Raw genomic sequence first — 15,511 nt, forward strand, 5'->3', positions numbered from 1 at the left:
TAAACTAAGTGTGCCAGCTGGAATACTATCCTATTTTCAAACATAGAGAAATGGAGGTTCACTAAATCTCTATACTTAAAAGGAAAAGGCTCTCGTGGGATTTTCCCCCTACTGTAAGGGAACCCAATATTCAGAAAAACAAGCACTCCACACCAACAGGGAGAAGAAACATTGAGATTTAAGAACAGAAAGCATTCTCGGGGCACCTGGGTGGCTCAGTGGGTTAAAGCCTCTGCCTTCAGCTCAGGTCATGATCTCAGGGTCCTGGGGATCAAGCCCTGCATCGGGCTCTCTGCTCGCAGGAGCCTGCTTCCCCCCCCCTGCCCCCGCCTGCTTCTCTGCCCACTTCTGGTCTCTATCTGTCAAATAAATAAATAAAATCTTAAAAAAAAAAAAAAAAAAAAAAGAGAACAGAAAGCTTTCTCTAAAGTTTGTTCCTTTAGGAGTTACAGGATCTCTTGGTATGAGGAGCATTTAAAAAGATAATTAACCTAGAGTTGGGTCAAAATAAACTTCTTTCAGTTCTGACCACACCTTCAAGAGCTAAGGAAACAAGGGATTTTATGTTGAGGTGAAAACACGGATCACACACTCACGAATCTGCTTTGTCCTCACACCATAGATGATAGGATTGAGGGCAGGTGGAACAACCACATAGAGATTGGCAACCAGGATGTGGACATAACGGGGAATTTTTTTGCCAAATCGGTGGGTGAGGAAGGAAAAGAGAGAAGGAGTATAGAAAACACACATGACCCCAACATGTGACCCACACGTACTCAGACCTTTGTGACGAGCCTCTTGAGATGGGAGGCGGAAAATTGCACGAAGGATGTAGGCATAAGAGATTCCAATCAATGCCACATCTAAAATAAGAAAAGAAGCCACAAAAAGCCCATAAATGGCATTAATTCGAATGCTGGCACAGGCCAACTTGGCGATGCCCATGTGTTCACAGTAGGAGTGAGCAATAATTCGAGTCTCACAGAAGGGCAGACGATGGATTAGGTAGAGAATGGGCAACATAAGCAAGACAGGGCGCATTATAATACCCACACCAATGCCTGCTAGCACTCGGGGTGTCAGGGTGGTTGTGTAATGGAGTGGCATGCAGATAGCCACATAGCGGTCAAAAGCCATAGCCAGCAGAACAGCGGACTCCATTCCTGTAAAGGTGTGTATCAGAAACATCTGAGCCACACAGGCTCCAAAACCAATTTCATGTGCATCAAACCAGAAGATACCCAGCATTCTGGGCACTGAGGTTGTGGAGAGGGCCAGATCTATGGCTGATAAGATGGCTAGGAAGTAGAACATAGGATCCCGCAGAGTATGGTCAGACCAGATGATCAGCAAAATCGTAGCATTGCCCAACAGAGCCATTAAGTAAATGGAGCAAAAAGGCAGGGAGATCCAGCCATGGGAACTCTCAAGTCCTGGGATGCCTGTAAGAAAGAAGGTGTCTGGGTGGAAAGTGGAAGTGTTTGTGTGGAACATCTTGCCACGGATGAGATGAGAAGTAGTTGACTACTCTAGAAGGAAAAACAAGAGCATATCTCAAAACTTTCCAGTAGGCTTAATTTTTATCTGTAGTTTTCTTATTATAAAAGCTAATGCTGGGAGGCCTGGGTGGCTCAAACATTTAACTGTCCAACTCTTGATTTTAGTTTAGGTCATGATCTCACAGTTGTGAGACTGAGCCCACATTGGGCTCTGATTGGGCATGGAGCCTGCTTAAGCATCTTTCTCCTTCTCTCTCTGCCTTTCTCTTCTTTCTCTCTCTATTATGAAAGAAAAGAAAGAAAGAAAGAGAGAGAGAGAGAGAGAGAGAAAGAAAGATGGATAAGGAAAAGGAAAAAAAAGAAAAGAAAAACTAATGCTAAAATGAGTTATAAAGTAATATGCGGGAACACACTTAGCACTCTTCAAATGGAAGGAACATTAACTTCATAAAAAGTCTCCCTCCCTTTCAAGTTTTGGACAATAATATCATATATTCCTTACTGAAGCCCCAATAAAAACTGGAGGGAATTTTAAAAACAAAATGGCTTATATTTATACTGAAATATCAATCTTCTTTGGAGACAAAGTTCACTTTACCTAAACACATCAACACAAAATCACCAAGCAACAGTACAGACAACTGCACACAAAATATGACAATATAAAGGGAATATAAGTGTACCTAGAACTATAGAATGATAGTAAATACAACAAGATTTCATTAACTGTTTTGTTCAGTGTTCAGTATACATTGATACATATTTAGAAAACCAGATCCAAAATGATCTGGTCATTTTGATGACTGCATCTCTCCATATTTACTCAGATTCCCCCACAGATGCGCTGTGCTGAATCTCAGATATAATAAGAGTTGCACAAAGATGGATAAACACACCATACACTGTACTGTGCATCAGATATGAAAAAAAGACACACAAAGATAGTAAAATTCTGCAGCTAGAAATTACCTCCAGGAGAGAAACACATCTCTTTTTTATAACATTCTGATTGGAATTAATAAAGAATCTGAAGATTTCTGTTGGTTGCCAAATTATTTCCATATATCCAGCAATTCTACCCATCTTTGTAGTGTGTGGGGGGAGGAGGGAGATTTGGGGGAAGAATAGTGAAAATCTACATTGAAAGAAGAAGCTTTGAGAGAAGTAAAGATTTGTTTCCAATTATCATCATGGTGGTCAACATCAGGCTTAAGAAATACACACTCCTGATTTACCACACTGTAGTTGTGATCTCTCTCTGTTTCTCCTTTTCTCCATCTTCCCATCCATCCTTCCTCCTTCTATCTTTCTTTCTTTCTCCTTATAGAAAAAAAAAAAAAAGCAGAGATATCACTATAGGAAAAAAAGGAACGTATAAAAAAGATAGGAAAAGAGGGGAGGAAAAGTGAAAAAAGGAAGACAAGAAAGAAAAACATAAGGAATCATAAGGGAAAGAAGATAGGAACGAATGTAGGAAAGAAGGTCATCTCAGCTCTCATTTACTCCTGAGAAAAGTGACAGAGAAACATCCAGATTTGGAGAAATATTTTATTAATAACATTTAAAAAACAGAGATCCCCCAACTAGCTAAGTCCTGCAAGCCTGTACATAATGTTCATCTTCAGGCTGCTTATGTCTCTGCTTCCCTCTTTGTAATCAATTTTATAAATCTGCACTTACTCTGGGCCCTTGAAGAGCCTATTTTTATAATTTTTTATTTTTTATAAACATATATTTTTAAATTCGTATTTTGGAAGACCATGCCCTGATACACAATTATCACTGAGAATTGAGATCATTTGTACCACAACTTTAAGTTCCTTCTATAGGGACTTTATAAATTTAAAAATTTAAATTGTCTCAGTGTAATATAGTAAGACTTCTTTCAGTCAGAAGATCTTTCTACCGGAGTGAGATAAAATATATTAGGTTAATAAATGTAGCTGTAGTCTGTTCCTTAACTTTTAGACAAGAGTCTCTGGTCACTATTCATCTCCATCACACATTTAATAGGAAACTCACCTCCAGCAGGAATAGGGCTAGAGAGCTCCAGTATATCTACTAAAGGGAATAAGGTTTTATACTACCCATATTTAGGGTCCTTGGGGGACTGTCTGAAAACAAAGCCAACTCTAATTCCCTGCATGAACCAGAACTAATACCCAAGAGTCTCCTGAGAAAGATCCCTTTCTCTGCATCTGAGATAAAGAGACTGATAGATTGCAGACATACACCCACCTTCCCCACCTACATCTTGTCAGTAAGAATCAGAGGGGCAAAACGAATGCTACCAAATATATTCATATGAAATATGAAGTGAACAGAATCTCTTACTGGGTAAATTTTGCATCTTGATTTTATTATATATTATAACAGTGCAGATTTAGAACATTAATGACCAATACATGTATCTCCCCTCCCCATACCCGTGTCTTAGGAATCTCAATAATTTATTAATATATCATAGCTAACAAATAAGACAAAATTTCTTCTTTCTTTTCTATGTACTGCTAGTCTTACTGGCTTTCTTCTTTATTTAAATTTAATTAAATAACATATAGTACATCATTAGTTTTTGATGTAGTGTTCAATAAATCATTAATTCTGTGTAACACTCAGTGCTCCTCACATCACATACCCTCATTAATGCCCATCACCTGTTACCAATTCCCTCACCACCTCCCTTTCTGCAACCCTTTTGCTTTGCTGCGCAGAAGTTTTTTATCCTAATGAAGTCCCAAAAGTTCATTTCTGCTTTTGTTTCTCTTGCCTTTAGAGACGTGTCTTGCAAGAAGTTACTGTGGCCAAGGTCAAAGAGGTTACTGCCTGTGTTCTCATCTAGGATTTTGATGGATTCCTGTCTCACATTCAGGTCTTTCATCTATTTTGAGTTGATCTTTGTGTATGGTGTAAGAGAATGGTGGTTTCATTCTTCTGCATGTGGCTGTCCAATTTTCCCAGCATCATTTATTGAAGAGACTGTCTTTTTTCTATTGGATATTCTTTACTGCTTTGTCAAAGATTAGTTGACCACAGAGTTGAGGTTCCATATCTGGGTTCTCTATTCTGTTCCATTGATCTGTCTGTTTTTGTGCCAGTACCATGCTGTCTTGATAATCACAGTCTTGCAATATATCTTGAAGTCAGGCATCATACCCCCAGCTTTGGTTTTCTTTTTCAACATTCCCTTGGTGATTTGGAATCCTTTTTGATTCCATACAAATTTTAGGATTGTTTGTTCATTTCTGTAAAAATGCCAGTGATATTTTGATGGGGATTGCACTGAATGTGTAGATCACTTGGCCAGCATAGACATTTTAACAATGCTTATTCTTCCAATCCATGAGCATAGACTATTTTTCCATCACTTTGTGTCTTCCTCTACATCTTTCATAAGTGTTCTGTAGTTTCTCGCATATAGACCCTTTACCTTTTGGTTAAGTTTATTCCTAAGAAGAATTTTAAAAATTCATGGAAACTAATGATAATGAAAACAAATCAGTTCAAAACCTCTGGGATACAGCAAAGGCTGCCCTAAGAAGGAAGTACATAAGCCTCTCTCAAAAAATTTAAAAAAATTTCCAAATACACAAGGTAACCCTACACCTAACAGAGGTGGAGAAAAAAACAGTTAAAAAAAAAAAAAGCTTAAACCAAGCAGGAGAACAGAGATAATGAATATTAGATCAGAAATCAATGAAATACAAACCAGAAGTAGAATAGATGAATGAATTTAGAAGAGATTCTTTGGAAGACTTAATAAGATCAATAACCCTCTGGCTAGACTTATCTAAAAGAAAAGAGAAAAGACCCAAATTAATAAAATCATGAATTAAAGGGGAGAGGTCATGACCAACACCAAAGAAAGGACCCGAATTAATAAAATCATGAATGGAAGGGGAAAGATCATGATCAACATCAAGACAATTTTAAGACCATATTAGGATCATCTATATGCTAATAAATTAGATAACCTGGAAGAAATGATTGCATTCCTGAAAACTTATTAACTACCAAAACTGAAACAAGAAGAAATAGAAAATCTAAATAGACAAATAACCAGCAGGGAAATGCAAGCAGTAATCCAAAACCCATTCATTCTTTAGCAGGTTGCTTTTTAACCTCCAAGTGTTTGCATTCCTTCCAAATTTTTCCTTTTGGTTGAGTTCTAGTTTCAAAGCATTGTGGTCTGAAAATATGGAAAGAATAATCTCAATCTTTTGTATCACTTGAAACCTGATTTGTGACCCAGTATGTGGTCTATTCTAGAGAAAGTTCCGTGTGCACTCAAAAAGAATGAGTATTCTTCTGTTTTAGGATGGAATGTTCTGTATATATCTTTGAAGTCCATCTGGTCCAGTGTGTCATTCAAAAGCCCTCATTTCTTGGTTGATCTTCAGTTTAATTTGTCCATTGGTGTGAGTGCAATGTTGAAGTCATTCATGTATTCATGAAGCTATTCATGTATTATTATCAATGTGTGTCTTTACTATGGTTATTAATTGGTTTGTATAATTGACTGTTCCCATGTTGGGACACAAATATTTATAATTGTTTGATATTCTTGCTGAATATACCCCTTAAGTATGATATAATGTCCTGCTTCATTTCTTATTAGTCTTTGGATTGAAGTTATTTTATCTCATATGAGGATTGCTATCCCAGCTTTCTTTTGAGGTCCATTAGCATGGTAAATTGTTCTCCATCCCCTCACTTTCAGTCTGGAAGTGGCTTTAGGTCTAAAATGAGTTTTTTGACAGCATATGGATGGGCCTTGCTTTTCTATCCAATGTGATACCCTGTGTCTTTTGTTTGGAGCACTGAGCCCACTTACATTCAGTGTAACTGTCAAAAGATATTAATCTAGTGCCATTGCATTAGCTGTAAAGTCCCTGTTTCTGTAGATTGTCTCTGTTTCATTTTAGTCTATGTTACTCTTGGGGGTCTCTCTTCACTTAAAGGATCCCCCTTAGTATTTCTTGCAGGGCTGGCTTGGTGGTCACATATTCTTTCAGTTTCTGTCTGTCCTAGAAGTTCTATATCTCTCTTTTTATTCTGAATGACAGCCTTGCTGGATAGTAAAAGTCAATAAAAATTAATTTAACATAAAAATAAAATAACATAAAATGTACTTGAAAAGATGAAATACATGGACGTCAAAGAAAGGAAAGATTTTACTCTAATATTATGAAATAACAAGTCAAAATTTATTCTTCAACATCATGAATAAAAAATAGAAGTGAAATTACATTACTTAATCATATAACAATATAAGAACACTACTTACCATAGTTTCTATTAGGATGGTAATGCACTAGGAAAACCACTGACTGGGAGATGATATTCCCACTGATCATATCAGTTATATCATTTTTTTAAAAAAAATTAACAATGGTAGCTTACACCACCACATACATCTAACGGCAGCTTTCTTATATTATGATTAATAGCAAGCACATAAGTTATTTTATTCTTTATTAGATTGATTCATTCAGCATTCATTTATTGAGTAGATGAGTGATTCACCCTGTGAATAACTGAGTGGATACATAAGGTAAGATTAATTTCTTTATGGCCCAGGAGGAGAGAAAATGAAATGCACTCACTACAAGTCATTATAATATCAAGTTGTAAGAGAACAAATCATAAGTGCCAAGAAAACTAAGTAAACCAAGAAAAGTAAGTATTACTTCAACAATGTGAGAGAAGTTTCCTTAAAATTTGCAGACATATAAAAATTCACTCCTGTGTGAACCAATGTTTACCTTTCCCTGAAATAAGGTTTTATTTGAATAGTAGATTTTAAAAATTCAAGTTCAAATACCAGAAAATTGATGTGCCATTACTGTTCAGTGAATGAGGAAGAGAAAGGCACTTAGTGATATATTTGCATCAGAGAGGAGTTTATCAAGCAATAGCCATAGCTCTACAAAACAAAAACCAAGGATGTTGCTTGTGAGAAGGAACCTAAAGTTAGGAGGATGTCTGGCATGGGAAATATAGCAAAATTCCTAAGATCACATGCTCGTCACTAGAAATGCTAAATAAAGATGGTACTATTGGAAACAGAAAATAAAATATCTGAAAGATATTTATAAAATAAAATTTGCTAGTATGGAAGACTGGAGCTGGCTGGCAATAGAGGTACTTCAGAGAGAAGAGTTATCATGTGGTTGGTGCAAGAGATCAGGATACAGATAGGAAAAGGAACATAAGTGAGATTAATAAATATGAGCTGATATGACACAAGATTGTGGAAATTAGTTCCCTTGTATTATACACAGAGGAAGAGAAGAATAAAAGATGTGAATAATTATTTCCAAATTAAAGATTTCTGCTTTAAAGACTGAGAGGTATTTGCTAAATATATACATGAAAAATGTAAATGTCATTTGTTATGGACTTAGGGGAAATGAGCATTTTTAAAATTTCCCCTAAATAATTTTAAGACAACCAAGTTTTTATAAAATGTCAGCTAATTAGCTGTGCATTAGTATCTTTTGAGTGTGTGTGTATAATGTACATATATAATGTATATTATTATATTTGATATTTATTATACTTTATGTCACTTCAGCTTTAGTGTATTTTCTGCAAGGGTGCTATTAAAATAAAACCCATAAACAGCTTTAATAGAAGCACTGTTATCAAGGGTGAGAATAATAAATGAAGCACAGTAATACAAATAACAATGGTAATGCTAACAACTAACAATTATTTTGTGTTTACTGTAACCAACATGCAGGGCACTATGCTGATGACTTAAACATCATATAATTTAAGTCTACATGCTTAGTCCTTTGAAATAAAACTATGACTGTATTTAGATAGTAAAGGAATTGGGAATCATTGAAATATATGTACTAATGTTAGAGCCAGGAATATACTAAAGTTCTGTTTACTGTGAAAATCATATATGCAAAGACAGGACAAGGGAAACATCTACAAAATGAGTCTAAAAGTAAGTTAGGAAACCAATAGAACCAAGGTGACAGTAAGAAGAGTCTCCAGCTGCAGGCAGCTTCTTCCTTTATGTGTACATCAGAGTTGGGTCAATGAAAACTGAAATATATTTGTAACAAACTTTACATAAAAATTTAAGGTGAAGTATTTTGTAGCCCCATTTATTTCTTTTCTCCATCTCTCTGTACAAAATAAGGACTTAATCTACAAAATGTTGGATGTTTACACTATTTATGGTGAAATCACAGGATATCACAATATAGTTCTTATAATGGAATGAAAATGACTAATTTCTGAAGAAAGGGAAAAAGAAAATGAAAGAGATAAGAAGGGGATGCAAAATAAGAAGAAAGAAAGAGACAAGGATGCCTAGAGATGAAGAAGGAGGAGGAGGAGGGGGAGGGGGAAGAGGAGGAGGAGGAGAAAAAGAAGAATTATCCAAAAACCCTGTGAGTGAGGTAGGGTCACTAGCACACAAAAAAGGCAGCACACCCTGTAAATTCTACTTTACCTCTACTGACACCAGAGATTCAAAATCCCATATAAAGATGAATGGCCATAATCCCACGCTTTGGTGAGTGCTGTGAAGTGTGTAAACCTGGTGATTCACAGACCTGTACCCCTGGGGATAAAAATATATGTTTATAAAAAATAAAAAATAAAAAAAAAAGATGAATGGGCCATCACCTACCATACGAATTGGATAGCCAAGCTTAAGCTTTCACTTTCTGAATTCATCAAACTATTTATAGACCCTCCCTCCCATGAACATTATTGCCAAGCACATTTATTTAATATAACAAGGTGTTTCTCTGCTCAGAAGTTCCATCTCACATACATTAGGTGCTATTCCTTTTTAATTCTTTATGTTTGAGAGAATATTTTCTTCACACGGTCATAGATCTGCTTGGTCCTGACTCCGTATATGACAGGGTTGAGCATTGGTGGCACTATGACGTAGAGATTGGCCAGGAGTATGTGGATATAGTGGGGGACATTTCGGCCAAAGCGATGTGTCATGAAGGAAAAGAGGGCCGGTGTGTAGAAGGCAAGGATGACACAAACATGAGAACCACATGTGCTGAGGGACTTGAGTCAGGCTTCACGTGAAGGAAGACGGAAAACAGCACGGAGTATCTGAACATACGACAGGGCAATGGCTATGATGTCAAAGACTAGGATTGATATAGCACCCAATCCATAGATGATGTTGATCTTGATGCTGGCACAAGAGAGGCGAGCAAGACCCATGTGTTCACAGTAGCTATGGGGAATGGCATAATTCCCACAGAAGGGCAATCGCAAAATAAGAAATACAAATGGTATCACAGAAATGAATGATCTCACTAACACACCCACACCAATCAGAGAAACAGCCTTGTTGGTGAGGATGGTGCTATATCGGAGTGGGTTGCAGATGGCCACATAGCGGTCATAAGCCATTGCCAACAGGACTGCTGACTCCATACCAGTGAAGTTGTGGATAAAAAACATCTGAGTGAGACAAGCATCAAAGAGTATCTCCCTAAGACTAAACCAGAAGATCCCAAGCATCTTAGGGATGGTAGCTGTGGACAGACCCAAATCAATAGTAGCCAACATAGCCAGGAAGTAAAACATAGGTTGGTGTAGGCTGTTTTCAGCCTGGATCACAAACAGAATTGTGAGGTTTCCTAAGAGTGCAATCACATACACAACACAAAAGGGAAAACCAATCCACATGTGAACTCTTTCAAGTCCTGGGATCCCCAGCAATAAGAAGGAGGAAGGATGAAACTGGGTGTCATTGGGAAGGGACATCCTGCTAGGTAATGCATAAGTCCATGTTCTTATAGATGTGTGTTCACTAATCTGTGGGACCCCGATAAAACTCTGCAATGTTTTAAACCTAAGAAAAACAAAAATATACAATTGTGTACATTTTCTTCCTCAGTTAACCCATACAACTAGAAATGTACAAATAGAAATCCACATAGAAAAATATGAAGTGAATTCTCAGCAAGAAGCTTTTGGAAGAAGTAAATAGTAGATTGCAATAAATATTTTACTTAATATATTCATCTTTGTCAACCCCTCTCTTTTAATTTGCAAGTGTATTACCACTAGAATCATGCTAAGGTTTTGCCTTAATACTTACTTACTTCATTAATTACCTTCTATCATCACCCACACAATTTATTTTCCATTCTGGCATAGAAGGGGTATGACAGCCCCTGTAAAAGTTATTTCTATTGGTTTTATTAGGTTAGATGGTAACATATATGTGTTAAAACACAAGATAGGTAGCAAGTGTTAATGAACACAAACTCATTAAAATTAGTCTACACTATTAAAAATAAGTCTGTGGGATTAAAATCAATCCATTAGTTAGCAGTCATTCATTATTCTTATCACAGAAGAAGAAATTTGATCAAAAAAGCAACGACTGTCATTCATTAAGGTCCTGACTTTTTCCATGTTGTCAGACCTGTGCAAGTTTCAGCTCAGATTTTTATAAACACATGGAGAGAAACAGTTACCATGTTTTCACATACGGGTCTGAACTGAAAATAGTTTAACACACTCACCAAATGCTTCAAGTGCTTATAGTTACAGAAGGACAGAAAGAAAGTAGAGAAGAAATCATAAAGTTGAAATGGAAAGAGTGGATAGTAAGGCAAAGCTAATTCATGCCTCAGTCGTGACAGACACACCCAGCTTCCCTTTGTCCACACACAATCACACAAACATAATTTCTTTTAAACTCACATCCATCAGAATAAAAGATATCAGTGTTTTCATTACGAATCTGAGGGAGTCATAATTTTAAGACTTGAAGATACCTGATAAATATATTGAAGAAAAGACTAGGTGGCATATTTGAGTGAGCTGAACCTATCATTTTCAAAGTTACCCAAACTGTAATATATTTTTATGTACCTTATTTACTTCATTTGTTAGAGTATTTTCAAATCACTTGCTCATTCATTACATGTAATTATTTCGTAGTGAAAGCATCTTTTCTTCATTTTGTTTCATTGGAGGATTCCAGAGGATCACTACTAATGATGATAACACTTTCAGTAAGACAACTAGGCTCTTTCCCAGACACTGTAATATGGGAAAGAAGCCAGGAAGAACAGGGTCATGTCCATGATAAACAAGTACTAGAAGGAGTAATAAAATATGGATGGGGAAAGCTGGAAGTCCTAGGAAGAAATGGCAGACATTAGAAAAGAAAGGAAGTTGAAAACAATAGATATTTTTGGTAGGAGACACTGCAAAATGTCCATAAAAATAAAGTCTTTCTTCTATAATGTTCTGGCCTGGTAGTGGAATATTGAATAGTCTGAAAAGGTGTGATGTGACCTGCCCACGGATAAAAAGTAGAATTCAATTATGGTGGCTTAATTTTCTGTGATTTATCAATATTGGTGAAGTGTCAATGGCAGATTATTTTGTTAAAAAAATTTTTGTACTCCTCAATAACATCTCTGAAGATTAGGAATGTACACAGTAATTGTGGAAAGTGATAAAAACAATGCTGTCCTTTTTTCATCATACATAATAGATTCTCAGTAAAGGAAATTACTTTAGCTCATAGTATAGAGTTCATACTCAAACTGATAGAGAGACAGATGGTATTATGTTCTTTGTTTAAGAATAAAGTAGTGGGATGGGGCACCTGGGTGGCTCAGTGGGTTAAAGCCTCTGCTTTGGGCCTGGGTCATGATCCCAGTGCTCTGGGATCGAGCCCCACATTGGGCTCTTTGCTCAGCAGGGAGCCTGCTTCCCCCTCTCTCTCTGTCTGCCTCTCTGCCTACTTGTGATCTCTGTCAAATAAATAAATAAATAGTGAGACAAACAAATTAGTGTTTTTCTCAACTCAGATAATTATAACCTACCATGAGGCCTCAATAGCTAAGTAGACAGGCTGTGATATAAATAGCCTAATAGAAATAGTTAGAAGACATAGACAGCAATGAAATTCTGTAGTTGTCTGGCTTATATCATTACCACTCGGTGAACTCACTAGATCACAAATCTGATTAATGCTGTATGGTGATGGATATTAACCAGACTTACTGTGGTAATCATTTACCAATTATACATGATGTTGTGTAACTGAAACTAATATAATGTTCTATGTCAATTATTTCTAAGATTTAAAAAAAAATGAAAAAAAGAGTCTGAAAACCACCCTCCTCCTCTTTCACACATAAAAAACAAAACAAACAAACAAAAAAGCTAATTCTACTTTTTCAATATCTTTAAAATCTTTACATTTATCTCCATCCTAATGGGATCATTTGGGAGGTTGATTACAACACAGTACTTTACATTGCTTTAAAGCAAGAGCTCTCTACAGTCTGACTAACTTTGTTGAAACCCAGCTTCATAACGTACTCACTCTATAATCAAAGGAAAGTAAGTAACAGGTACTTTTCATCATAACATATTCTCATCATAAAATAGAGGTAATATGATAAAAATCTTAAGTATGTTGTTAGATTTAAGCTGGTAATGTTTTAAAGCAATTTGAAGCATGTTCCAAAGAGACTGGATGTCCATCATTCATCAGATATCTTCAAGCAGACTAATTTTTAAAATGTAGATTGACTGGATTCAGGCTAAAATCCAAATGCTTTCACTAGAATTGGATGGTTTTTCCTATCATGATCCTACTCCTTCTCTAAGCACCAGTGTTAGTCTTCTTTGTCCCACACTTTTCCCGTGTGTCCTCTCTTCCTCCCCTATCCGACGTCTTTCCTTTCACCCTTCACTGTGAAGTAAGGATGCTCCGTGAGCTGGGAGATGGGGAAGACTCACCAGACTGAGCACCAGCATGGAATCCTGTCTCTGTTTTATCTCACCTGCTCAGTCTTTATGAGGGTGCTGCTCTTTGCCTGGGAGGAGATTGCAACAGGAAATTCCCTGAAGCCAGTTTGGTAAAAAACACAAAGTCTCTGAGGATTCTAGCGTCGAATTCTGATTCAAAAAGAGAGAACCATTAGGGGTCCCTGGCTTGGAAAGAAATGAAGGCAGAGGAGTGAGACTTAGGTCAGCGAGATGACAGGAGGACCCAGTACTCCTCCCAGTACAAAAACACAAATTTAACAAGCACTGATGGATGGAAAGGCCTTTATGAGAGTTCCAGAATTTGGATGAGAGATTACAGAACCCTGGTGGTACATATAAGAAAAGACAAATTGAAAAGGATTCGAAGAAAAGTTTGATTTTACCCACATCCCCTCTACCCGAGCCTGGCAGAGTTCTGCCACAGAAGAGCTTCCCTTGGTCCCTGAATTTCTCAGTACCTTCAGTAGCTGTGTTCTATAAAGTCACCTTGAATGCTGAATTAGGAAATTTGGTGCCTTTGCTCTTAGGGGAAATGCACAACATTTTTGTCAATCAATGAATACATAAATTTTTTAATGTGTGTTTTTCTGTGAGAGACACTTCCTATAATACATAGTTCTTATAGGTTGGTCATGGCTCTTATGATTAATCGTGCAGCCTTTAAATGATCGAAAGCCAGGAGCTTTGGAGGCCACTTGTGTTTCATTCACCAACATCTGTGTACAAGAGAGTCTCATTAGTGTTGAAAACCTGATTTCTACATAATCCTTTTCCTGTACACTTAATAGGCACTTTAAAATCTCTTCTGCAGCCTCCTTATTAGCAGAATCTGCCTTGATTCTAAGTTTAATATTGTATATCCCTCCTTGCTTTTTCGAAATGTACTAGCAAACCCAGTGCTATCCAACAAGAGCTTGATTTTTTTTTCTCTGATCCCAAGTGATGTAACTGTAACCATCTTTGACCTCACCACAGTGTTGTCTATTGTCCATTTTTTATTAGTTGTCGTCTCATGACTCCACAAATTTATCCTCTTCTTCATCTTTTTCATATTTATATCACATGCCTCAAATGTTACTTTAGTAATCTCCAGAGTGGCTTCATATAGAGATGAACTTCCTCTTCCTTTGTCTGGGTGTATCTTATTTTTGATTCATTAACTTTGAATCACAAGCAACACTGTTATAACTCACACCTGAATGAAGTTTATCCAACATATTTTATTTTTTCCATAAAGTAAAGCACAACCTTCTTGCACTTAGGAACACTAGAAAAGTATTATTTAACTGCAATACACTCCATGAATAAATAACAAGATAGGTATTTACTGGGTTGCACTTCAACACTATCATGGAGGGCCATGTCAAACAGTGGAATCAACAAAAAGCAGGAAAAAATAAGAAAAACCTGGCCTTAAATTGAATGTAAAAACGCTTGTTTATAGCTGAAATGGGAAGTCAGAATCTCATTTTGTTCAGCCTCAGCTGAGAATGCAATTGTCTGGCAATTCAAATTTTTCACATCTCTTTGCACTCTGGCAAGTGAGTGCTAAAGTGCCATGAGAATTTATTTAGGATTACAAATAAATCTTAAGGAATAGGCAAACTAGTAAATATGGAATTCACATATGATAGAGCCCCACTATGTATATATAGTTTATAAGATTCATACTCAAATCATACACAAAGCATATAAATAAATGTAAAAATAATATGATATAATTCCAACTTCTACAATTTAATTATTGGTGAGATTGACAGAAAATGACGTAAAAACTGTTTGAAGCTCTCAAAGGAGGCTGGAATGCATGTAAGAGCACAATAAATCTAGATGGCTGAAAGGATTGCATGTTTAAAGCTGTCACATTTTCCCAGTAATGTTTAGATGCAACTCAACTTTCATCAAAATCCAATTTTGATTAATTTCATATAATTAAATTTTCTGTGAAATTTATTCTGATGAATTATTAAAAAAATGCGGTACATGTCCAACATGAAATTTAGACTATGAGATAAAATGTTAAAATCTGGGGTGCCTGGGTGGCTCAGTGGGTTAAAGCCTCTGCCTTCAGCTCAGGTCATGATCTCAGGGTCCTGGGATCGAGCCCCACATCAGGCTCTCTGCTCAGGGGGGAGCCTGCTTCCTCCTCTCTCTCTGCCTGCCTCTCTGCCTACTTGGGATCTCTGTCTATCAAATAAATAAATAAA

At 36.6% G+C, this 15,511-nt stretch overlaps 2 protein-coding genes across 2 annotated transcripts; both read right to left on the reverse strand.

Annotated features, from left to right (window-relative positions):
- Nucleotides 1-446: 446 nt before the first annotated feature.
- On the reverse strand, nucleotides 447-1,503 carry LOC132011649 (olfactory receptor 52J3-like). Its single transcript, XM_059390526.1, has 2 exons — nucleotides 580-1,503; nucleotides 447-455 (listed from the first exon to the last, which is right to left on the reverse strand). Exons 1-2 carry the CDS (start codon nucleotides 1,495-1,497, stop codon nucleotides 447-449), a joined length of 927 nt encoding a protein of 308 aa, XP_059246509.1. The 5' UTR covers nucleotides 1,498-1,503.
- Nucleotides 1,504-9,329: 7,826 nt separating this feature from the next.
- LOC132011655 (olfactory receptor 52E2-like) lies at nucleotides 9,330-10,271 on the reverse strand. The gene is given in 1 exon segment (XM_059390539.1): nucleotides 9,330-10,271. A coding segment is annotated over 1 exon segment (936 nt). The 5' UTR covers nucleotides 10,266-10,271.
- Nucleotides 10,272-15,511: the final 5,240 nt, after the last annotated feature.

This window comes from Mustela nigripes, chromosome 1 (genome assembly GCF_022355385.1).
Source record: "Mustela nigripes isolate SB6536 chromosome 1, MUSNIG.SB6536, whole genome shotgun sequence".
NCBI classification, from domain to species: domain Eukaryota; kingdom Metazoa; phylum Chordata; class Mammalia; order Carnivora; family Mustelidae; genus Mustela; species Mustela nigripes.

What these genes read in the sequence shown, in the direction of transcription:
- LOC132011649 (XM_059390526.1), bottom strand. Translation starts at nt 1,497, where the DNA reads ATGTTCCACACAAACACTTCCACTTTCCACCCAGACACCTTCTTTCTT.